The 26466-nt window shown below is 45.5% G+C and overlaps 1 protein-coding gene across 1 annotated transcript in view; it reads left to right on the plus strand.

Moving 5' to 3' along the window:
• Positions 1-4414: 4414 nt before the first annotated feature.
• The window catches only part of LOC142216425 (sodium channel protein type 2 subunit alpha-like), a 120564-nt gene continuing 98512 nt past the window's right edge, over positions 4415-26466 (plus strand). The window contains exons 1-2 of the mRNA XM_075284232.1: positions 4415-4612; positions 25911-26225. Coding sequence (XP_075140333.1) covers positions 25959-26225 — 267 coding nt within the window. The 5' untranslated portion in view covers positions 4415-4612; positions 25911-25958. The remainder of the gene's footprint in view (positions 4613-25910; positions 26226-26466) is intronic.

Raw genomic sequence — 26466 nt, forward strand, 5'->3', positions numbered from 1 at the left:
CTTTATAATATAGTTTTTCCTCTCCATTACGGTAATTTTTATTTTGTATGGTGTTGTCGAGGGTGGGGCTATAACCTTACATAACGGCGTTTTATTAGCATTTTTTTATTATTATTATTATTATTATTATTATTTTCTTTTCTTTTTTTAAAAACTTTTTTATTATATTTTATTTTTATTTATTTTTTCAGATGGTGTCCCCATAAGGTCATAAGAGAGCTTTGGGGACATCTGATCACTTTTTTTGTTACAGAGGCTGATTGCTCCCATAACTGAGGCTGGTACATTTAACCCAGATGCAGGAGGAATCCAGCCTCCTGCACACTGTTTTTTACACTTACAGAGCTGATCTGGGACCTGTAGGATCCAGCAGCTCTTGTAAGACACTGAGCCCGGCAGATCACATGACCGCCGGGTCAGAGGGCGCCTGCATCCTGGCGGCGCCCATAGCCGTGTATACAGCGCTTATTGAGTGCTGTATACACAGCGATCGAGAAGGCAGGGAAGGGAATAAACCTTCCCTGCCATCTCTCTGGGAGCTCCGGCTGAAGTTACAGCCGGCTCCCAGCTTCAGCAGCTGCACGATCTCCGTGCAGCTGCTGTGTTCTGATTGGACGTACCGGTACGTCCTGTCAGAACTAGGGAACCAGTTCCCGGACGTTTATAGTCTATGGGCAGTCCGGAAGTGGTTAAAGATGACCGACAACACCAAGGACTGCAGTGGAACTGGGGATAGGTAAGTGACAGTGTTTTTATTGTTTGTATCCCCCCTCGGTCTCCAATTATTATAATCTGGGGTCTGTGCAGGAGCCACTATGGGGACATAATACTGTGTACTGGGGCCACTATTGGGACATAATACTGTGTACTGGGGCCACTATGGGGCATAATATTGTGTACTGGGGCCACTATTGGGAATAATACTGTGTGCAGGAGCCACTATGGGTACATAATACTGTGTACTGGGGCCACTATGGGGCATAATACTGTGTGCAGGAGCCACTATGGGGACATAATACTGTGTGCAGGGGCCACAATACTGTGTACTGGGGCCACTATGGGGCATAATACTGTGTACTGGGGCCACTATTGGGAATAATACTGTGTGCAGGAGCCACTATGGGGCATAATACTGTGTACTAGGGCCACTATGGGGCATAATACTGTGTACTAGGGCCACTATGGGGCATAATACTCTGTGCAGGGGTCACTATAGGGCATAATAGAGCATGCAGGAATGTGGCAGGGGGGGTCGGTCGATCGAGGTCTTTGGTGTTGGTCAAGAGTGTGGGGGGCATGTCAAAAGTTCGCCACAGGGCCCCGCCAATCCTAGCTACACCACTGGACCTACTGTATGCTCATTGGAACGGAATGGATCATCGAACGCCCACTCCTAGGAGCATAAGCTTCTACACTTGGTTCACCTGAGGTCTCATTCGCACCTCCACATCCACAGACATGTGATTAAGGCTTAAGAGTAAGTTCAGACACAGTAAATGTTTTCTGATGTAGATTATTCGGTGATTCTCAAGCAAATTCTGAAATCCTCTACAAAATTTCTGAGACGCGACATAGATGTAAAAATCCACCTCCAAAAATTATGTGCATTTTAACCATTTAGCAATCTAACACATTGTAGCCATATAATGGTAACATTTTATTCCTTTCTACATTCCGGATTTCAGAACTTTTTACATTTTATTTCACTGCAGATTTACAAGCCCTTGTATTTTGTGGGTACAGAAAACTTTTCTTTTTTTTTTTTTGATGAGATGAACAGAAAACCTCAGTTCTGGCTGCTGAATTCTAAGGTTTATGGCATTTATCATATACACTGTCTACCAATAAGTATGTGGACCCCTGTGGTAGAATAGAAACACATCATTTCTTCCTATCCAATAGTTGGTGTCCCCAGCAGATGCTTCCTTACGGATGGTATTGAGCGACACAATACTCCCGGATGCCTGGTGACACTCCTGGTGTATGTGAGCCATCGGTTGGGTGCGGTTTCTCTGGCCGGCACTCGTTGGTCTCTATCTCCCAATTTCGGGGTCTGCCGACTCGGGGCACATTCCCACAATCACCGTTCACTTCGTAATCACATAGGTCACTGTCGATTTTGGGTAAATAAGTTTGCTCAAATACTTATTGGTAGACAGTGTAGATACTATTGAGAACAACCATGTCACCTCAGAGTTTTGTCCCTCCTGTTCTTCTGTCCTATCTCTTCAGTTCTGATGTACAGGATGGTCTGAGCGACCAGTCTATATCCTAACCTGTACTAAGGACTATATACTGTACACCCTGCTATCTATGATGTATGTGTATATAAGCTTGTGCATGGTAAACAGGTTGGTGTCAGTGACCAGTCTATATACTCCCCAGTGCTAAGCACTATATACATCCAGCTATTATATAGCTAGTATATAAGCTTGTGCATGGTATACAGGTTGTGTCAGTGACCAATCTACACTCACCGGCCACTTTATTAGGTACACCATGCTAGTAACGGGTTGGACCCCCTTTTGCCTTCAGAACTGCCTCAATTCTTCGTGGCATAGATACAACAAGGTGCTGGAAGCATTCCTCAGAGATTTTGGTTCATATTGACATGATGGCATCACACAGTTGCCGCAGATTTGTCGGCTGCACATCCATGATGCGAATCTCCCGTTCCACCACATCCCAAAGATGCTCTATTGGATTGAGATCTGGTGACTGTGGAGGCCATTGGAGTACAGTGAACTCATTGTCATGTTCAAGAAACCAGTCTGAGATGATTCCAGCTTTATGACATGGCATTGCATTATCCTGCTGAAAGTAGCCATCAGATGTTGGGTACATTGTGGTCATAAAGGGATGGACATGGTCAGCAACAATACTCAGGTAGGCTTTGGCGTTGCAACGATGCTCAATTGGTACCAAGGGGCCCAAAGAGTGCCAAGAAAATATTCCCCACACCATGACACCACCACCACCAGCCTGAACCGTTGATACAAGGCAGGATGGATCCATGCTTTCATGTTGTTGACGCCAAATTCTGACCCTACCATCCGAATGTCGCAGCAGAAATCGAGACTCATCAGACCAGGCAACGTTTTTCCAATCTTCAATTGTCCAATTTCGATGAGCTTGTGCAAATTGTAGCCTCAGTTTCCTGTTCTTAGCTGAAAGGAGTGGCACCCGGTGTGGTCTTCTGCTGCTGTAGCCCATCTGCCTCAAAGTTCGACGTACTGTGCGGCGTTCAGAGATGCTCTTCTGGCTACCTTGGTTGTAACGGGTGGCTATTTGAGTCACTGTTGCCTTTCTATCAGCTCGAACCAGTCTGGACATTCTCCTCTGACCTCTGGCATCAACAACGCATTTCCGCCCACAGAACTGCCGCTCACTGGATGTTTTTTCTTTTTCGGACCATTCTCTGTAAACCCTAGAGATGGTTGTGCGTGAAAATCCCAGTAGATCAGCAGTTTCTGAAATACTCAGACCAGCCCTTCTGGCACCAACAACCATGCCACGTTCAAAGGCACTCAAATCACCTTTCTTCCCCATACTGATGCTCGGTTTGAACTGCAGGAGATTGTCTTGACCATGTCTACATGCCTAAATGCACTGAGTTGCCGCCATGTGATTGGCTGATTAGAAATTAAGTGTTAACGAGCAGTTGGACAGGTGTACCTAATAAAGTGGCCGGTGAGTGTATATCCTCCCCTGTATTAAGCACTATATACATCCAGCTATCTATGATTACTTAGTATATAGCCTAGTGCCTGGTATACAGGTTGGTGTCAGTGACCAGTCTATATCTTCCCCAGTGCTAAGCACTATATACATCCAGCTATGATATAGCTAGTATATAACCTAGTGCCTGGTATACAGGTTGGTGTCAGTGACCAGTCTATATCTACCCCAGTACTAAGCACTATATACATCCAGCTATCTATGATATACCTAGTATATAGCCTAGTGCCTGGTATACAGGTTGGTGTCAGTGACCATTCTATATCCTCCCCTGTACTAAGCACTGTATACAGTACATCCAGCTAGCTATGATGTACCTAGTATATAGCCTAGTTCCTGGTATACAGGTTGGTGTCAGCACTATATCCATCCAGCTATCTCTCATATATCATCCTCAGGAGATCCTCCAGGCTTCATCTCTCAGGAATGTTCCCTTATCTCATGCCTGTGCCTTTCTGTGTGTTCCCCACTACCCTTGTGATAAAATATGCATCCCTGTGTGTTGTCAGTCATGCGGCAAAGCCTTTGCAGGCTATTGGAGATGTGTTAGCTGCAGGCTGCAGTTAGAGCCGGGTGCGGCAGGTGGCGCTGGTGTCCAGAGTTCCTTTGCAGCCCTGTATGCTTCTGTAAGCCTTTTCTTGGTATATATTAGCCACTGTAGAGTGATGCTCAGAGCAGGAAGCAGAGGCAGAAAAGAAGAGGGTTGTGAAGGAGCCTCAGCGTCTTTTCACTCATAATGGATTAAGGGTGAATGCTTGGTCAGCTTTTGTGGCTGGGGATTTCAGCCTCTTGATCTGGAGCAGCGCTCCATCCTGAATTTTAGCTGGTGCAGGACCCTCTTCTGATATGATTTGCAGAGTTTCTCCCACATCAGGTAAGGCTGCAGCTTTCTGTGATGTATTAGTAATGTTTGCAGCAGCCTCTGCATTGGGCGCAGTGCATGAGCTGGGATGGGGCAGTTTTTGCTCCATTGTACAGGGGGCACTTGTGATGCTTTGTGCTGGTTCTGCTGCATTTGGTGCCACCTTGATTTAGTGGCCTGTGGTGGTCCTGAGGCGGCGGTGAAGACACCTGCTAAATAAATGATGCAGAATGGGTGTCATCGGGGGCAAAAGAAAAAATCTTATCCTCCTATTATGTGAGCCTTGTCAGGAAGTTTTGCATACGGTGTCTCGGATGGAGGTCATTTTGGTTCTGCGCAAACAGCAGGGTAGCATTTTTGACACCCCGGGACATTGGTGTAGACACAATGCAGAGATGACAGCGGGCGTTATGGTAGGGTCTCCTCCTTACATGACTCAGACATCACTGGAGCTTCCCATTATTGGGGCACTATGGGGAGTCGAATGGGACATTAGGATGTTTTTTTAGGATTTTGTTGTGGGACTAACTTGGGAACATTTTTTTCACGTGATGGGAACATTTTTTCCACACCATTTGCGCAAGTCTGAATCTTCTGAATTGGGGCCTTAATTTGTCCATTAGTGGTTTAGACTTTGACATAAGAAGAAGGACGTGAGAAGAACAAATATAATAGGATATTTATCGCCTAGGGCAGGACTGGGGTAGGAAAAGGGTTAATTTGTACTTGCCAGGGGCCATTGGCACATCGCCGGTTTCCTGATCCTTTGACGTATTTGGACTTTTTATATCTACAGATTTTTTTGCCTGGATGTGACAGAGCCCCATAGAGGTGGCACCACATCAGGATGCAGACCAGCACCAAAGCCTGCTAATGCTGAGAGTGTCATCATGACTTTGTACCATTAGATGGCACTAGTTGGTTTCCTAAGCCGAGGCTATGCTGCATATTGTAACTAATGTGACACCATTGATTTCTTTTGCGCATTTCCCAAAATGTACCGTGCTGGTGTCCATCTGCATTTTTATGGACACCGGATCACCACCTAGTCATTGCCCGGCGGAATTTGCTTTTGACGTTGACGGGCAGATGCCATGGAGTCTGAAATGGATCTTATCGTCTTCAATGAGATCCTAAATCTTGGCGTAGAAATGGCTTTGTATGTGACAATGAAGGTGTGTGAGGCTGGAGGGGCTTACGCAGGGTCTGATCGGCGCCTTGGCCTTGGGATTGTTTCCCATAGGATACAAGGAGGCGAAGTTATTATCATGTCACACATCCTCCGTGTCCCGGGCGGGCGGGCCTGGTGCTGGATCGTCTCCCACAGGGCCCCTTTGTTTGGAGACATCAAAGAGCAGAATGATATGGATGTGCGGCCATGCGAGATCTGCTCATTATCCTACTCATTTATCAGATCTAACATGAAGATCATTTGCTTGCTATGTCCTTACAAGAAGATCCCGTCCTGCCTCGTACAATCTCCATTTTTTATTTTTTTTTTGCCCCCCTTTCGCTGCAGTCGTCTACATTACCGGATTCACCTGACTCATCAGAATTGGTCACTTCCTTAGAAATGGCCATTAATTATAGAGTAGTTCTTCCTATCAGCATCCCGTACATTACACAAGGTCTCACATCAGGTCGTCTTCAGAGCTTTTTTAGGGATATGAGTTTGGAATTGAGTTTGTGGTCCTGATAAAAATTTTAAGTTCGTACTAGAGGTTAATAGTAAAAATGACTGTGTTATAGAATGGACTTGAATGCCCTGGAAAATGATCTGTATAGTCAAGACAGAATATGATGAGAACACGGCTTAGTCTGATTTACGTCCATGTTATTAGGTGTTGTCTTAAAGGGCCACTACATACAATGTCCCTTATAAAAGCTCTTACATGTATCTGAGAAGGGATTTTCTTGTGGAGGAAAATGACTGGGGATGATAAAGGTCCTGCTCGGTGATATGACTGCAGTCTGCCCGGCCTCTGCTAATCCTCTATCCATCCTCTGACCAGCCTTTGCCCATCCTCTGACCATTTTCTGGCCAACCTCTGTACGTACTCTGCCCACCCTTTGCCCATCTTCTGACCAACCGCTGCCCAGCCTCTGCCCGGTCTCCACCCAGCCTCTACCAAACCTTTTCCCAGCCTCTGTCCACCCTCTGCCTAGTCTCTATCTAGTCCATCCTCTGCCCAGTTTCTGTCCAGCCTCTGCCCATCCTTTGATCAGTTTCTGTCCATCTTCAGTTCGGCCATTGCTGAGCCTCTATCTAACCTCTGTTCTGTCTCTATCTAACCTCTGCCCAGCCTTTGTCTGGCCTCTGCCCATTTTCTGCCCAGCCACTGTCCACCCTCTGCCAAGCCTATGCCCAGTTTCTGTTTCAACCTCTGCCCATGTTCTGCTCGGCCTTTGTCCAGCATGTGCCCATCATCTGCCCAGGCTATACCCAACTTCTGCCCAGATTATACCCAACCTTGGCCCAGCCTATACTCAACCTCTGTCCATCTTCTGCCCAGTTTCTGAAACCATCTGCCCAGCCTCAAATGGCTGACAATGCCAATTGCAGCATCAATTATAGGGACCTTCTGGCAAGAAGACAACATCTGTCCTTCTGCTTCCCAGATTCCATAAATCCTAATTTAACCTTAAAAAAAAATTGTTATCTCAAAAATATAGCAGTGGAGCTGGAGGCCATTGCCTGGGGCCGTAGGAGTATAATTCCCCATTGTTGTACTGTATAGTGAGTGACACCTGCAGATCTCCATAGGAGCATGTACACAAACGGTGTAACCAAGCGGCGGGGGTGCCTCTTGTTAGGTAGACACCTAACATTGCTGGAAGGTATTCCCTACATTACAATTGGGAACTCTTATGTAAAACATTGGTGGTGATTAAAGTGTCCTCTATGGGATGTCTGTTCCTTACACTGCAGATATTTGGGGACCACATTGGGTCTCATATTTGCGCCAAGCTATCTATATATAAGATATCTTAAAACCCTCCTTCAGACAGGTGTTTCCTACTAAATGAGTTTCTTCAGTGTTTTTAATATTCCAAGATTCAAGTATTCAAAGATTCTGAAATCTTAAAAAGTTTGGTTTTCTTTATTTTACGGAGAAATCAGTGATTTGCCCATAGCAAGGAACAATGGCCTTAGATTTGAGACAGAAACAGCCAAAGCGGACAGTTTCAGTGGTGTCATGATTGGTCGTTCCGGCCGCGGGACATTAGAATGTCATCGGTATCATTTGTTACTTACGATATTCCAATCCGACATTATGTCTATAGTTAGCTATTCTAGTTTAGAAAGGTTTGTCTTATTGGTTAAGGGGTTGTCTGGGATTTTGAGAAATTTTCCGTGCAGGAAACAACGGTACTAAGAAAAAAATATTTACTCACCTGTCTGTCCCCCATAGGTTTCCCCACCGGTCGTGCAATGATGACATCATACACTTCATTCACCTGTTAATCCCCCACAGGCTTCCCCTGCCGGTCATGCAGTGATGACATCACACACTTCATTCACCTGTCAGTCCCCCATAGGTTTCCCTGCCGGTCATGCAGTGATGACATCACATACATCATTCACCTGTCAGTCCCACATAGATTTCCCTGCCGGTCATGCAGTGATGACATCACATACATCATTCACCTGTCAGTCCCCCATAGGTTTCCCCGCCGGTCATGCAGTGATGACATCACACACTTCATTCACCTTTCAGTCCCCCATAGGTTTCCCTGCCGGTCATGCAGTGATGACATCACATACTTCATTCACCTATCAGTCCCCCATAGGTTTCCCTGCCGGTCATGCAGTGATGACATCACACATTTCATTCACCTGTCAGTCCCACATAGATTTCCCTGCCGGTCGTGCAGTGATGACATCACATACATCATTCACCTGTCAGTCCCCCATAGGTTTCCCCGCCAGTCATGCAGTGATGACATCACACACTTCATTCACCTGTCAATCCCCCATAGGTTTCCCCGCTGGTCGTCACACACACACATCAATCACGTGAGTGTCTTAGCCAATCACTGGCCTCACCTGTCATGTGAGGGCCGGTGTTTGGCTGAAGCAGCCATGTGAATGTTGTGGCGGAGCAGTGGGCGCTTATTTTTTTATTTTTTTTATTTTGCACCATTTCCTGCTCCTGGACAACCCCTTCAAAGAAAGATTCCAGGGCCAGTGTAATGGACCAGCCAAGCACAGGGTCAAGTGCAATAATGGGCCCCTGATTCTATGGGCCCAAGCACAAGATAACCCGATTGGACTTTGGTGACAATCACTTACCACTGGTGTCTGTTCACACATTACCTTACTAGTGATGCGTTGTGTGAACAATGACCATGATGAAATTATACGAGGAGGTTCTCACATTTTGTATAGATGGATCATTAGAAATTCCTCCGATCGGCCCAAGAAAAAGGAGATAACCCTAATAATAATAAAACGGCCTAAACCAGCCATTGGGCGTCTTACCAATAAGTTGGAGCCTTGAGTAGAAAACTATTAAAGGGGTATTCCCATAACTCTTGTTCTTCTGTGCTCTCTTCACTTCCTGGATTTCTCGGCACATTGGTGGGCGGGGTTTCTCTTGCTCTGCTATCTGCTATGTTTGCAGTCAGCAATGAGGGATTGATGGTAAATGCATTACCACAGTGTAAAGCTGATGTGGAAACTGATGTAGCAGAGCTGGATTTGAGTCAGCTTGCATTACATACAGAGGTAACGGACTCCTTATCTCAGCCCTTATCAGCCAAATTCAATTAAACCGGCTGATAAGTGGAAAAGCTGAAGATAGACAACACAGTAATGCCGAAGCACTCACCTCCCCCTCCCCTATCTGAGAAGCTCCGTTGCTTGTCAGCCCCTCCCTCCCCCCCTGAGAGCAGGCAGCTATGTCACTTGGGAAATGAGCAAATAAGTCCAGTGGCCATAGAAACGCGGTGTCAACAATGAAGTGAATAAATTAAGATAGCGGCCAAACAAAGCAGTTTTGATAAAGCAATGTATTTAGAAAAAGTCTTAAATCCACATAAACTAGCAGTATAGATAGGATCCTTGTGATGGGACAACACCTTTAATATCACCAGTCACCAGACCCTTGTGAGTCAGCCACCCACCAGTAGGGGGGCGTATAATAAGATATAATAGGTTGGATTTATAGAAAGCTGAGTGTCTGTTTAGTGAAGTCGGAAGGAGATTTGTTGTCAGATCTTCCTGTTACAGATAAGATTTCCATTGGGGAGATGATGGGAGTTTTGGTGTCAGAGCGGAGCGAACGTTGAGACAAGCTGTCACCAGAGCAGGCTTGAGTCACGGCCAGCTGTGTAATGGCATCCATAGATTGTAGTTAGTGTCAGCAGGAAAGCAAAGCCTAACTGAGAGGATTCTTCTAAGACGTTGTGTGAGGACAAGGACAAACCTGGAGGGCAAGACGGGACGGGATGTGGGGAACAACGGAAATATGTGTCATAGCACAGGATATTCATAGATGACACGGAGGTACAACCTACACTACACCCTATATACAACCACACTCTATATATAGCTATACATTATATACAGACACACTCTATATACTGCTATACATTATATACAGACGCACCTTATATACAGCTATACATTATATACAGACACTATATACAGCTATACATTATAAACAGCCACATTCTAGATACAGCTATACATTATATACAGACACACCCTATATACAGCTATACATTATATACAGACACACCCTATATACAGCTATACATTATATACAGACACACCCTATATACAGCTATACATTATATACAGACACACCCTATATACAGCTATACATTATATATAGCCACACCCTATATACGGCCACGCATTATATACAGACACACCCTATATACACCTATACATTATATACAGCCACATTCTATATACAGCTATACATCATATACAGACACACCCTATATACGGCCACACATTATATACAGACACACCCTATATACAGCTATACATTATAAACAGCCACATTCTAGATACAGCTATACATTATATACAACCACATCCTATATACAGCTATACATTATATACAGCCACATTCTTTATACAGCTATACATCATATACAGACACACACACCCTATATACGCCTATACGTTTTAGCCCACTATACTTATATGCAGCCAACACCTATATACAACTATATTATATAGGCAGCTGTACTCATATACTGCTACACCCTACATGCAACCACATCCTATATATGGCTATACATTATATACAGCCACACCGTATATAAAGCAATAAATTATATACAGCTACACCTTATATACAACTATACTTTATATCTATCTGTGCTCATATACAGTTACACCCTACATACAGCCACAACCTATATACAATTACACAGTATATACAGGCACACCCTTTATACAGCTATACTTTATATTTAGATGTACTAACATACAGCTACACCCTATATTCAGTTATGCTTTATATCAAACTGTACACATATACCGCTATGCCTCACATACAGCCACACCTTATATACAGCTATAATTTATATACAGGTATAGTTTTAGGTTGAGGCGCCACGCTGTGGAAACTCAGCTTTTTTTGTTGCAGATTTTGTTGTGGTTTTTTGACCAAAGCCAGGAGTGGACTGAGCAGAAGGGAGAAGTATAAGATGTATAAGAGAGGTATAAGAGCGGTATAATAACATCTTGTATATTTCACTTTCCTTTAGTAGCTTTTCTTGGCTTTATCTTAAAAACAAACAAACAAAAAATAGCTGCGTTTCCACAAACACAAACAGCTACACCCTATACACAGCTATACATTATATAAACCACACCCTATATACAACTATACTTTATATCCAACTGTACTTAGATACAGCCACACCCTACATACAACTACATATTATATTTAGCTGTAAACATATATAGCTATACTCTACATACAGCCACACTCTGTATACAGCTATACTATGTATGCAGCTACAATGTATGTACAGCCACACCCTATACACAGCTATAAATTATATACAGCTACATCCTATCTTATTTAGGACTATACCTTATATACAGCTAAAAGCTATATAAAATTACATCCTTTAAACTACAGACAATGACAGAACCTACAGACAATGACAGAATACAGACAATGACAGAATGCCCCTAGATTCATGTTCCCACATCTCTGCCCCCAGATTCATGTCCCTCCATCTCTGCCCCCAGATTTATGTCCTCTTCATCTCTGCCCCCAGTTTCATGTCCCCACATCTCTGCCCCCAGATTCATGTCCCTCCATCTCTGCCCCCAGATTCATGTCCCTCCATCTCTGCCCCCAGATTCATGTCCTCTTCATCTCTGCCCCCAGTTTCATGTCCCCACATCTCTGCCCCCAGATTCATGTCCCCACATCTCTGCCCCCAGTGTCATGCCGTCCTCTCCTTCATCTGCCCCCAGATTCACGTTCCACCTCCACATTAAACTTACCTTCTCCTCCGCTCCCTCGCCGCTCTCTGCCCGCCTCTCTCGCTGACACATGCGGCTGAAGGAAGGAGCTGACACAGGTCAGCTCCTCACTTCCCCGCTGCCCGCCTCTCTCCCTGACACATATGCGACTGAAGCTGCTCGCCTGTTCGCTTCGCCGCTGCATCTCTCTCTCGCTGACACATGCGGCTGAAGCGAGGAGCTGACCTGTGTCAGCTCCTCGCTTCGCCGCTGCTGCCGGCTCCTGGCTTGTAGACGCGATGTACAAGACAGGAGCCGGCGGCAGCGGCGAAGCGAGGAGCTGACACAGGTCAGCTCCTCGCTTCAGCCGCATGTGTCAGAGAGAGAGACGCAGCGGCGAAGCGAGCACGCGAGCAGCTTCAGCCGCATATGTGTCAGGGAGAGAGGCGGGCAGCGGGGAAGTGAGGAGCTGACCTGTGTCAGCTCCTTCCTTCAGCCGCATGTGTCAGCGAGAGAGGCGGGCAGAGAGCGGCGAGGGAGCGGAGGAGAAGGTAAGTTTAATGTGGAGGTGGAACGTGAATCTGGGGGCAGATGAAGGAGAGGACGGCATGACACTGGGGGCAGAGATGTGGGGACATGAATCTGGGGGCAGAGATGTGGGGACATGAAACTGGGGGCAGAGATGAAGAGGACATGAATCTGGGGGCAGAGATGGAGCGACATGAATCTGGGGGCAGAGATGGAGGGACATGAATCTGGGGGCAGAGATGTGGGGACATGAAACTGGGGGCAGAGATGAAGAGGACATGAATCTGGGGGCAGAGATGGAGGGACATGAATCTGGGGGCAGAGATGTGGGGACATGAATCTAGGGGCAGAGATGGAGGGACATGAATCTGGGGGCAGAGATGGAGGGACATGAATCTGGGGGCAGAGATGGAGTGGACATGAAACTGGGGGCAGAGATGTGGGGACATGAATCTATGGGCAGAGATGGAGGGACATGAATCTGGGGGCAGAGATGGAGTGGACATGAAACTGGGGGCAGAGATGTGGGGACATGAATCTAGGGGCAGAGATGGAGGGACATGAATCTGGGGGCAGAGATGGAGTGGACATGAAACTGGGGGCAGAGATGTGGGGACATGAATCTAGGGGCAGAGATGGAGGGACATGAATCTGGGGGCAGAGATGGAGTGGACATGAATCTGGGGGCAGAGATGAAGAGGACGGCATGACACTGGGGGCAGAGATGTGGGGACATGAATCTGGGGGCAGAGATGGAGAGGACATGAATCTGGGGGCAGAGATGGAGGGACATGAATCTGGGGGCAGAGATGTGGGGACATGAAACTGGGGGCAGATGAAGGGTGTATATGAAACTGGGGGAGAGATAGAGGGGGGACATATAATTTACGGGTGACTGTAGGAGGATTATACTGTGTGCGGGCACATGAAAAATTAACGAGTGGGCGGAGTCAATACAAAAGTGGGCGGGGCTAAATTTGCCACACATTTTGTCCCTCTTTCAGTTCTTCAAAAGTTGGGAGGTATGCATCTGCCCCCTATTACACATACAGTCTCTATTATATCACTGTACTGTAATATACAGCTACAGCCTATTATACATATAGTCTCTATTATATCACTGTGCTATTATATAGCAGTTTTATAATACAATGTAGATTTTATTCCGCTGTGCCCTACTATACAAATACACCTGTGCTACTCACCTATGTTATTTGATACCACATATTGGATTTGTCTGAATTCTTGCACATTAGACAAATATACATCAGATTCAGCTCTGTCTGGCCTGTCCGTATAGGACCCAGGGCACACACAGAAATGTAAATGGTGCAGGTATGGGGTGTAGGGCACCTGGTGTCCGAGTGGACACATTACATTAATGAAGTGTTACTGGGGCTATAAGTCATATTATGTTTTTGCAGCAAAACCTTTAAAAAGAAATGCAGATATGTCATCCTTACCTGTTCTCTTACCTGTCCTCCATGTTCAGAATGTGTGTCACAAGGTATATAGTTATCACAAAGTGATATGTTATCTAAGAGCCTCCACCTTGTCATGATATCTTGGCAATGGAGGTCTCTGGTGGAGGTTTCTAGCCTATCTATCTGCAGGGCTGGGGTCAGTGGCGTAACTATGAGGGATAATACTGTGTGCAGGTGCCTCTATGGGGCATAATACTGTGTGCAGGGGCCACTATGGGGGATAATACTGTGTGCAGGGGCCACTATGGGCCATAATACTGTGTGCAGGGGCCATTATGGGGGATAATACTGTGTGCAGGTGCCACTATGGTGACATAATACTGTGTGCAGGGGCCACTATGGGGCATAATACTGTGTGAAGGGGCCACTATGGGGGATAATACTGTGTACAGGGGCCACTATGGGCCATAATACTGTGTGCAGGGGCCATTATGGGGGATAATACTGTGTGCAGGTGCCACTATGGTGACATAATACTGTGTGCAGGGGCCACTATGGGGGATAATACTATGTGCAGGGGCCACTGTGGGGCATAATACTGTGTGAAGGGGCCACTATGGGGGATAATACTGTGTGAAGGGGCCACTATGGGGCATAATACTGTGTGCAGGGGCCACTATGGGGGATAATACTATGTGCAGGGGCCACTGTGGGGGATAATACTGTGTACAGGGGCCACTATGGGCCATAATATTGTGTGCAGGGGCCATTATGGGGGATAATACTGTGTGCAGGTGCCACTATGGTGACATAATACTGTGTGCAGGGGCCACTATGGGGGATAATACTATGTGCAGGGGCCACTGTGGGGCATAATACTGTGTGAAGGGGCCACTATGGGGGATAATACTGTGTACAGGGGCCACTATGGGCCATAATACTGTGTGCAGGGGCCATTATGGGGGATAATACTGTGTGCAGGTGCCACTATGGTGACATAATACTGTGTGCAGGGGCCACTATGGGGGATAATACTATGTGCAGGGGCCACTGTGGGGCATAATACTGTGTGAAGGGGCCATTATGGGGGATAATACTGTGTGCAGGTGCCACTATGGTGACATAATACTGTGTGCAGGGGCCACTATGGGGGATAATACTATGTGCAGGGGCCACTGTGGGGCATAATACTGTGTGCAGGGGCCACTATGGGGGATAATACTGTGTGAAGGGGCCACTATGGGGCATAATAGAGTGCGCAGGAATGCGTAGGAGCGGGTCGGTCGAGGTCTTTGGCGTTGGTGTCGGTTGGGGGTGGGGGCATGTCAAAAGTTCGCCACGGGGCCCTGCCATTCCTAGTTACGCCACTGGCTGGGGTGATGTGCTGGTTCTGGTGACATTAACCTATCTATCTGCAGGACTGGGGTGATATTGTAGTTCTGGTGACACTAACCTATCTACAGGAATCCTGAACTAGAATAGAGCTGTGCACATCTTTCTGGCCAACACTGTGTCTTAAATATGTCATTTTATGGATTTTAATGACTGGGTCAGATATCTCTCACGTTCCATCCATATTGCTATCCTCCTAACCTTACATTGTCTTTCAAGGTTTCTCCCTGAAGGAGGTGGGCCTTATCCCAATGCCCTCAAAGTGGCTGCTTCAGAGAGGTTTTCTGAGGGTTCTTTGTATCTCAGACGTGTCTTAAAATTGTTCCACCAATAATTCTGTGCTAATGGCTTCTATCCATACGTGAGCAGAGTTGTAACAATTAAGAAGTGCAGAACACCTTGCCAATAGGTTTCATTGGAACTGGACTACTGTGGACTGTGCACTTCCCATATGGTCTGATTAAAATGTCTTCCAATAAATTAATTATTGCTTCCATTTTGCAATGCCCCCTTCATGTTGTAGAAGCTTTCCATGATTCTGGATTAATGTTGCTTATTTCGGTACTTGGGGTATTGGTCACATTGTATCAAACATAGTCCCAGCAGCCAGTTAGTGGTGGGACAAAGTGGTTGAAAGTGGGCGCGCCCATTGGTCCTTCGTTCTTCTAGGTACTGTATATAATAACAGGGTTTTTGATTTTCTCATGTCCTCATAGAATTGAGGAGCAATACAATTATTTTAAAGGAGGTATCCCATTATGGCCTCTTAATCCCTATCCACAGGACATGGACCTGATATCTCAGCAATTTTTGGTAGTGTAATATGCAGGATGTGAAAACTATAGAATGGCTCGGGAGTATCTTGTGGAACCAGCAATGATTTAATAATGGATGGAATTTACCAGAAACACTATTCGCATTGAAAGCGCCATTTCCCCACGGACGCCACACACTTCAGTAGTTAAATACAGGAAATGTCTGTAATTGCGAATAATGAATTATTTCACTCCGGTCCCTCTGTTTATGATCAACAACAAGTTGTATCTATTAGGCGGAATGGCTTTTATGCTTGGTAATATTACAGGAGTAAATGCAATTAATTCTTTTAGGGTTCTAATGATTCTACATAACCTTGGACCGCTTGTGGGCTGTTAGCTGAAACGCCTTCATTGCAACGTGTTCATGTGGAGAGAGGGTGAAGGAAATTTTGGCTACAGTTGTGTAATAAGTATAAGCAGCATCGGGATGTGGATCCATTGTGCCAGCAAACCAGTTTAACTTTGGACCACTCCCACTTGTCTAAGTAGCCTCCCTTTTAACCCCTGCATGGGGAATCTAGATCTCTCTGTGGTTAGACTACTAGGTGGCTACTTCTCAGAGTAGTCCTGGTGTAGGTGATAGCTGACCGGGACCGGAGGAGATGTTGGTCTACGTCACTGAAGGAACCAGCAATAGCGTAGTCCGGTACGGTCTAAAGGTCGTAACGTAACATCGTGAGATGCCAGCAGGTTGTCAGGCACCGTTATTTTTAGCCGGACACAAAGTTGGGCATGCAGGACTTTGTGTCCGGTTAAAAATATGGTGTTCCCACGGACAGGCAGAAGATGCACAGGGACGGTCACCTCTGCAAAGCCATTCAAGTGGGTTTGCGTCTCCAGTCAAGTTTCACAGGGCAGAAGACGGAAACCGGGCGGATTGGCTAAATCAGAGACCGGGCGCAGATGTGAACCCACCCTAAATGAGGTCCCTTGAGTTACCCCATTTACTATCATTTCTGATCAAAACAAGGTCACGGCAATTTTACTGCAAGAAAAATCAATTGTGCCACAGACTCGCCCCAACCAGTCACATCACATAGCGAACTAATCCCACCATAGAAACAGCCGGTCACAGCACCTAGTAACCAATCACAGCACAGAACAACCCACCACAGCACATAGTAACCAATCACAGCACACAGCAATCCACCACAGCACATAGTAACCAATCACAGCACACAGCAATCCACCACAGCACATAGTAACCAATCACAGCACACAGCAATCCACCACAGCACATAGTAACCAATCACAGCACACAGCAATCCACCACAGCACATAGTAACCAATCACAATGCAGCTTTCATTTTATGTTCTTCTTCTGATAAATTAGACCAAGGCTAAGAACATTTTGCTTTTAGACCATTTTAATAAATGTTTCCCTTTGACTTGTTACATTCTCTAGACTTGAATGGGCAATCTCTTGAGTCTTGTCTAGCTCAGAGGGCTACATCTACCACATGGCTGTTGCTTTAAGATTGCTTTGTATACCAGTCAAACTTTGGCTGGGTCAACTCAGCCAGTCAGAGGTTGCAGAGCCAATCAGAGCTGTTCTTCAGCGTCCAATGAATGTCTGCGGCAGGGTATTGCAACTTGACACTTTCCGTACTCATGTGCCTGTGATTACTTTAGTATTCTAGGCTCTTATTGATGAGTGGTATAACATAGGATATTATACAAATACAGTACAGTGCATGATATAGAAGGGTGCCATGACTTATATTATTACATTGGCACAGTGTATTTTATGGGCTTTGATACACCTTGTACTATGACCCAGGGACTGATAGGACTTTATTAATGTGCCATATCACACAACAGCATACATTACTGGCAGGGTTTTATGGGCACTGGTGCTAATAGTATCTGGGCAGGAGATTTTACATTATCTAAGGTGCTTAGAGAGTTAGTCTAGGTTCTGAAAAAATACTATGTTTCTTTACAGAGACCAATTAACCTCTCGCTGCCATAGCCATTTTTAAATTTCCATTTTTTGCAGTCTGACTTTTTTATATTTCTAATAATCTGCTACTTTAAATATATATTTTTTTCACTGTGGTAGCAGTGCATGAGGTATAGTAGACAGAGACCCCTCCCCCAGAGAAACTGCAATGTCACCACCCACTTGGCTAGTAGACCCCAATTTGCATAAACACTAAAAGGGCTTATATCTTTGGAATGGCTGAACGGATTTGGATAAACAAGACATCAAAATGCTGAGGTTGATAGCGCCGATCAGATGCTGTATGTCATTGGCATTATCACACCTGTTGACAGCACTGATCAGATGATCCCGTTGATCATTGGGATTATCAGACCCGGTGACAGCGCCGTTCAGATCATATTTGTCAGTGGGATTAACACACCCGGTGACAGCGCCGATCAGATCATATTTGTCAGTGGGATTCTCACACTGGGTGACAGCGACGATCAGATAATTGATGTCATTGAGATTATCACACCTGGTGACATCACCGATCAGATCATATTTGTCAGTGGGATTCTCAGAGCTGGTGACAGCGCCGATCAGGTAATTTATGTCATTGGGATTCTCACACTGGGTGACAGCGCCAATCAGATGATGTGTTTCATTGGACTGTTCACACCTGGTGACAGCGCCGATCAGATGATGTTTGTCATTGGGATTATTACACCTGTGACAGTGCCAATAAGATCGTATACGTCATTGGTACTTTCAGACCTGGCGACAGCACACAATAGATGACGGATGTCTTCGGCATTTTCAGACCTGGTGACAACTCTCCTTTAAGTAATAGGGCGGCACCCAAGCCAAGTCTCTCTGTGTAGCTGATAGGAGCACAGGACTGGACACACTTAGAGGATTCTGGTTTCTATGGTACTTGTAATGTCCAATGTTCCACGTCACTTAGTATTTGTATATCACACTGATAATCATGTGATTGTGAAGAGAGAGTCAGGCTACACAGATACCACAATCTACACAGTTCTCAGTGTATTCAGTGAAAATTCACCGCGCCCAAATATTATACTTATATGTAGATGACCGGAAGGAAGTAATGGTTACCTAAAAACATCCAGTCATTGAAATGTTAAATCCACTCTCATTATGGCAACGCACAATAACCTGCACGCTATACTTCCGGACTGCAGTCATCTTATTGCTGGATGTGCTGCATCTGATAGTTAGACACGGCTTGCACAAAATGTAGGGATTTTTGCACAAATGTAAATAGACAATTTGCTACAAAATTTCCTGTTATTTCCTATGCACTTTCCTTCTTAGCACCAGCCAAATGAAGGAAGATTTCTGTGGTGACGTCGATATCTGTCACCGAAGGGACGACAATTCCTGCCGCAGAACTCCGGCTCGATTACACAGCTTTTAGCAATGCAGCAGTCACAGATATAAATCACGAGGTAGTGAGACATAATGGGATTGTGCTGCTTCTTGTTGGCATGGTTATAATGATGAGTTCTGTTATGCAATACAATGCAGATATGTTATTACCTTGAACCGAATCTTTTAGCCTGAAAACCCACACCCAAAACTGAACATTTTTCCAAAAGGTAATATTAATGTCATGGCTGTCCTGTATCATCCCTGATAGATATCACAGTCTACGTAGGCTAGGTTCACACAGGGTTTTTTGGAGAGGATTTTGAGGCAGAGGCCGCCTCAGAATCCGATCCAAAAAATGGCTAGCCGCGACTGGATGCCGGTGTAGTGCATACAGTGTACCGGCACCCAGTGGTGGCATTCCATAGTTACATAGTAGATGAGGTTGGATAAAGACATTAGTCCATCAATTCTAACCTATAACTCTACAATCCCTACAGTGTTGATCCAGGGGAAGGCAAAAAACCCATGAGGCTCATGCCAATTGTCCTATGGGCCTAGTCGGGAGGGACAGGCAACCTGAAGCGACTGCTTCAGGCAGCGCTATGCCAGGGCCCGGGGGAGGGGGGGGGGGTGTGGCATTTTTGCTTACCTAAGCCAGTCCAGGACAAGCTGTCCTGGACTGACTTAGTGTCACCATCTGGGCAGCCCGGCACGGGAGGGAAGGCCTCCCCTCACACTCAGGCAGAGAGCAGGTCCTCTCCCTGCCTGCTAACGTCGCTCCGCCCCGCCTCCTTCGCTCCGCCCCTCCTCCGCTCCGCCCCCTCATCCCGCGCGCGGGGGGGGAGGGCGGCTTTCTGTTGTCTGCCTCAGGTGGCAAAAAAGGTAGGTTCACCCCTTTGCGACACTAAATTTTTTACATATTTACCGTCATAGTAAATATGGCCTAGAGTATTAGAGGATTTTTACTGCTTCTCACTACCCATGGCTGTTGTCCATTTATGAAGGACTCTGAGTTGGACCAGTAGTCAGAGTTGGGCTGTAGAAAAAATACAGAAGCCAACATTGTTGGTTTTGCCTACCAGCCCCACAGCCTTGGTATATCTATAGTTGGACACCCCCTTTAATATCCACTAAGATGCAACCCAGCAGAAGTGAATTGTGTTAATTGTATATTAGCTTACAATTAACATTTTTTTTGTGCAATAAGATGAAATTTTTAGCAGGAAAATTCTTGCTGAATAGTCCCTGCGTCTTGTAGTCCGAAGTCCTCTTCATCAGGATTGGGAAAAGCGCTGATAAAGCCATGTCTGCACAGTTCTCTCCCTCTCTGCCTCACACTAATATCTTAGATCTCTGCAAGACAGAGTAGAAAAAGCTGCACTCTTCATAGGGCCACTGGCACTGGCCAACGCTTCGGAGCCCTACCCTGCCCCTTAGTGGTCACAGTGGCTAGGAGAAATTCTCATGTCCTTTGCGCTTTTCCCTAGCTTTATATCTGAGATAAGAGGCAGCAGGGACTGGTAATGGCCTCTACTGTCTGCAGAGGATACATTAATCTTGTCCAGGCGGCTATTGTAAGTATAGTACACTGCTGTTATGAGCCAGTTCTGTAGGAGCGGGGGTGCTCAGGAGCGCTATACTGTACGGTGAGCACTAATGCCCCATTAATGCCCTCCACAGTATAATGCCCCATTAGTGTCCACCACTCAGGATTTTGCCCCATTACTGCTGGTCAAACAATATAATGCCCCAATACAGTACCCCATTAGTGCTCACCACAGTATAATACCCATATAATGCCCACCACACAATATTTTGCTCCATTAGTGCACGCCACTCAGCAAAATGCCTTATTAGTGCCCATCAAACAGTATAATGCCCCATTAGTGCTTGCAATACTGTATAATGCCCCATTAGAGCCCCCACACAATATAACCCTCCATTAATGCCCTGCACATAGTATAATGCCCCATTAGTGCTTGTCACCCAGTATAATGCTGCATTAGAGCCCTCACACAATATAATGTCCCATTAGTGCCAATCACACAGTATTAGGCCCCATTATAGTGTTTGGAGACATCAATAGGTCAGTATGTCATGTGGAGGCCATTAATGGGGCTTTCTATGTAGGTGCCCCTTGTGTGTAGCAGGAGCAGACTGTTATCTAATAGCACTCTTTATCCTCCCTAGCGTACCAGATTGTGACATTGATCCCCTTACTCAATGTATCCACCAGGGAAGTTTAACATAATATTACATATTTTTTCAAATTTTCTTGCCTAAACCTGGGGTGTGTCTTATAGTCAGATGCGTCTTATCACCCGAAAATTATGGTAACTATTAATATCAATCTATTTACCCCTCTGTAATCAATTGGGGTCTTTAGGAAGAAAATTTCTATACAAAACTTAAAGGGATTCTACCATTAAAAACCTTTTTTTTCCTCATTGACACAACGGAATAGCCTTAAGAAAGGCTATTCTTCTCCTACCTTTAGATGTCTTCTCCGCCCCGCCGTTTTGTTAACATTCCGTTTTCCGCCGGTATGCAAATGAGTTCTCTCGCAGCACTGGGGGCAGTCCTCAGTGCTCAAACAGCACTGGGGGCATCCTGCATGCTGCGAGAGAAATCTCCAGCACTGCCTCCATCTTCTTCAGTAACGGCCTCTTCACGCGTCTTCTTCCGGGGGTTGGCTTCAAACTTCTAGGCCTCGGGCCTAGGGCAAAGCCGACTGCGCATGCCCGCCGGCCATAAGAAAATGGAGGCTCTGGAGATTTGCCTCGCAGCATTGGGGACTGCCCCGGTGCTGTTTGAGCGCTGAGGAACGCCCCAAGTGCTGCGAGAGAACTCATTGGCATACTGGCAGAAAACGAGATTTTAACCAAACAGCGGGGAGAAGAAGACATCTAAAGGTAGGAGAAGGATAGCCTTTCTTAAAGCTATTACGTCGTGTTGAGAAAAAAAGGTTTTTAATGGTAGAATCCCTTTAAATTAGCCAAAATATTCAGCAGCCAAAGTTTTTGGATGACTTATCCCATGAACCGTTTTCATATATAAATGTGGGAGTTTTATACTAAGTAACAGAAAAACAAATTTCTTGACACTGCTGCAGTCCGTCTTCTCTGACAACTGACAATATAGTCCCATATTTCTTCCCCTATGTCTTCTCAGGCAAAAAAGAGTCATCGCTACCATAGGGAATTTTCCCATTTCTGAAGAACTGAAATAGCTCTTGACCTTGATGTTCTTAAAGTTGATGTGATGTCCCTTACAGAGAGAAAAGGAATCACAAAAATTCCACCCATAAGTTTAGACCTCCTGAAATCAATCCTGCAGACCTTATCCTCTGCCTTTAATTCCACAGAGATCTGGCATTCCCTTCGCCCCGATAATAAGGACTTCCTTGTTATTCCTGTTGATGCGGTTGTTATTTCTGTTCCTTATTATTCCACTTGGCCCAGAACTGGTAACGGGCTGTGTCTGCGGGAGCCTCAATGCTACATCAGTCTCAGCAACCTGGAATAGAACATGTCGTCATTTCCCTCTGTAGTTGACAGTCATTGAAGGGCGGTGATTTTATTCGGCACTTTCCATCTTTCCTAGTTAAAGATGTTTCTTTTTTGGTAACTGTTGAGAGACGGTTCCTTGAATATGAATAGCACAGTGGAAGCCGTAAAGAGAACCCATCCTTATACTGGGAAATAGGCAAATCAACAATGTGGGACCTCCTGGCAAAAACTTTTTAGGATGACCCCTTTATAAAAACTATAGACTAGGGTTGAGCCGATCTTGAGATTTCAGGATCGTTTTTAAAATCTGATTTCCGATCATTTTCCATTCGAACCCGATCCCAATTCCGATCCCAGTGAAAGTCAATGGGATTTTTTTAATAATCGAAGATCGGATTTAAAAAAAAGATCCTATTCACTACACAGTATGGAGTCTAAAAATTGAACGCTTTAATTTTTAGACTCCACACTGTGTAGTGACTAAAAAAAGATCCTCTCGCTACCTAGTCCCTCCTGTTTTCCACTTACCTGCACAGAAGCGCTGCCGTTGGTCCGGTCCCTGCTGTTCTCACTCCTCTTCTCACCTCTTCTCGCCTCGCTGCCCCCGCCTCTCAGGTTAGTGTTATAGACCTAGGAAGAAGACAGGGTTTGTGGCTTAGGAGAATGTGGGCGGTTACAGGGCAGGGAGATGTGAGTTCATCACTCAAGTCTCCCCTCACAGTACACGCCCACACTGTCCTAAACCACAAGCCCCGCCTTCTTTCTAGGTCTGTAACACTAACCTGGCAGGCGGGGCAGCGAGGTGAGAAGAGGAGTGAGAACAGCGGGGACCGGACCAACGGCAGTGTTTCTGTGCAGGTAAGTGTTATTAGCTACTAGAGATGTTAGCTAGTCTCCCATTAGAATGAATGGACGCAGCCGGCGCGCAGGGTGTTAAGCACAGGCTGTGTGCTGGCTGCATCCATTCATTTCTATGGGACCTAGCTAACATTGTTAGATTTTCCCACAATGCTTGGCCATTAGCAAAGCATTGTGGGAAATAACCTCCGACCTCGATCCCACCTAAAAAGATCGGGATCGTAATTCCGACCGCGATCGTGAAATTTACTCAATCGCCGTTCGGAAATCGATCTTTTTCGATCCCGATCGCTCAACCCTACTCTAGACCCCTTTTGTTGCGAGTCATTGCCCTTTTTGTAACGTGGACATGACTTGTGCTGTTCATGGACATACAGAGCCCATGTCAGGTAGAATATGACCTGGAGTCTGGAGACTTGCCCACTCTTCCGGGATGCACCATGCAGCCTTTTTTGGTAAAGTTCCATTCATTAACCTGGAATCGGCAACTGTGGCGTCCCGTACTGACCTAGATCTTATAACAAGACACGTAAAAAAAGATTAAGGCAAAAACCGGGTGCACCACAGTAAAATGGAGGGTGTAGTGTGCCCCGTCTCTAGATCCGCAGATCATTCTTTCAACGTGTGAGATGTTCTGTTTTCTGTGCTCTTTGGTTGCTATAAGCTAAGATTGATGGATTGCTATGGGCTGTCATTGGTTGCTTTGTTCTGAGATTGGTTACAATGTATTGATATTGTGATTGGTTGCCATGGGAAACTAAGGCAATTTTACTTTTAGACTTTTAGTAAATCCGCCCCAGTATCCCACTTCTGTGTAATAATTATACTATCCATGGAACGTTCTATGAATTCAGCTCGGTTGTCTTTTTGACATATATTTACCTGAAAAATAGACTGTCCTGAAATCCATGAACTATGGTTTTATCTGTCTATTACATTATGCTTTGGGGGGCAGGAGGGTCCTACATTATCTCATGTTATAACCTCTATGGTCAGTATAAGGTTCTTCCAACTTTCCCATCTCTTGTAAATTTTTGACATTTTTTGAGGACCTTGTTTATGCTACCTTGAGATTATATTAGGAGGTGCAAAGTTTATTATTACAGGTTTAACTGCATATATGCCATAGATGAAGACCAAACGGGCATAGTTGTCATCTTGTCAACTCACCCCTCGTTCACATCAGCGTTTGGATTCCGTCCGGGGGAGTCCGCATGAGGAATACCAAACGCAAGTGGAAGCGCACAGACCCCATAGACTATAATGGAGTCCGTGTGCTTACCGCCAGATCTCTGCAGGGATCTTGCGGACAGGAAAATAGTTCACCGTCTACTTTCCTGTCCGTATGATTCGTGCGGGCAGGGTGCGGCAATCACACGGACCCTATTATAGTCTATAGGGTCCGTGTGCTTCTACTGCACAGTGCTTGCAATTGCGTTTGTATTCCATTCGGGGAGTCCCTATGCGGAATGGAATCCAAACGCTGATGTGAATGAGAGCTGAGTTGGCGCTTGTTTCTATTCTGGAATTCCGTCCCCCATTCCACTTGAAAAATGTGGAAAGAAGAGTCCTACAAGCTGGACTTTTCTGTCTGCACTTTGTGGGCGGAAACACGTCGAACCCCATTATAGTCTACGGAGTTCGTGAGGTTCTGCGAGGAACCATTTTTTAAGTGGATTGGGTTTCCTTTATTTGGTCCCCAACGTAGGTGTGAACCTAGAATTAGCTGTGTTGACTTTCTCCATAGACGGTGAACCGAGCTAGACGAGTTAGGTAGGAACCAGACTGAGGAATCCAATAACAAAAATCACCCTACACGAGATAGGACTTGAGGGGTAGATTAATGGATATGAATTCTCTTTGGTTCCTTGTCTGTACGTACTGGCTTGGATACAATTCTCAGACCTTGCTGCACTTTGGCATTCATTATACTGTACATTTTTCTGCACTGCTTCCGCAATGACTTGCATGGAGATTATTGACGCCACTTACATTGATTTCCTCTCCTTTCTCTCTAGCACCTTCATGTGTAAGAGGCTGATTGGTAATTAGTGCAGGATGAGAAGATGGAGCAGCCACTTTTACCCCCACCAGGACCTGACAGCCTTCGCTTGTTCACTAGAGAATCTCTTGCAGCTATCGAGAAACGTATCGCGGAAGAAAAAGCTAAGAAACCAGCAAAGGATCGTAGAGATGATGATGATGAAAATGGCCCCAAGCCGAATTCGGACTTGGAAGCAGGCAAAGGCTTGCCCTTTATATATGGAGACATACCTCCAGGAATGGTCTCGGAACCAATGGAGGACCTCGACCCATATTACAGTAACAAAAAGGTAGGTCTGTCTATGTCCATCTTTATGTATTAGCGTTCCAAGGACGTGTTTTAGATGTCTGTATACAAGGGACATCATTTAGACATTTCTTCGGACTCTTTGTGTATATCTATTTGAAGATGACTCCTCTGATACTGCGAGGGATCTGTTACAGAGTGAAGAAGCTTCTCAGATTGTCTTGAATAAAAATCTCCTCCCATGTTGAGTTTTTAGCTTCTGTGCAGACTGCAGAGATATCCTT

The sequence above is a fragment of the Leptodactylus fuscus genome, chromosome 8 (genome assembly GCF_031893055.1).
Source record: "Leptodactylus fuscus isolate aLepFus1 chromosome 8, aLepFus1.hap2, whole genome shotgun sequence".
Classification (NCBI taxonomy): Eukaryota; Metazoa; Chordata; class Amphibia; order Anura; family Leptodactylidae; genus Leptodactylus; species Leptodactylus fuscus.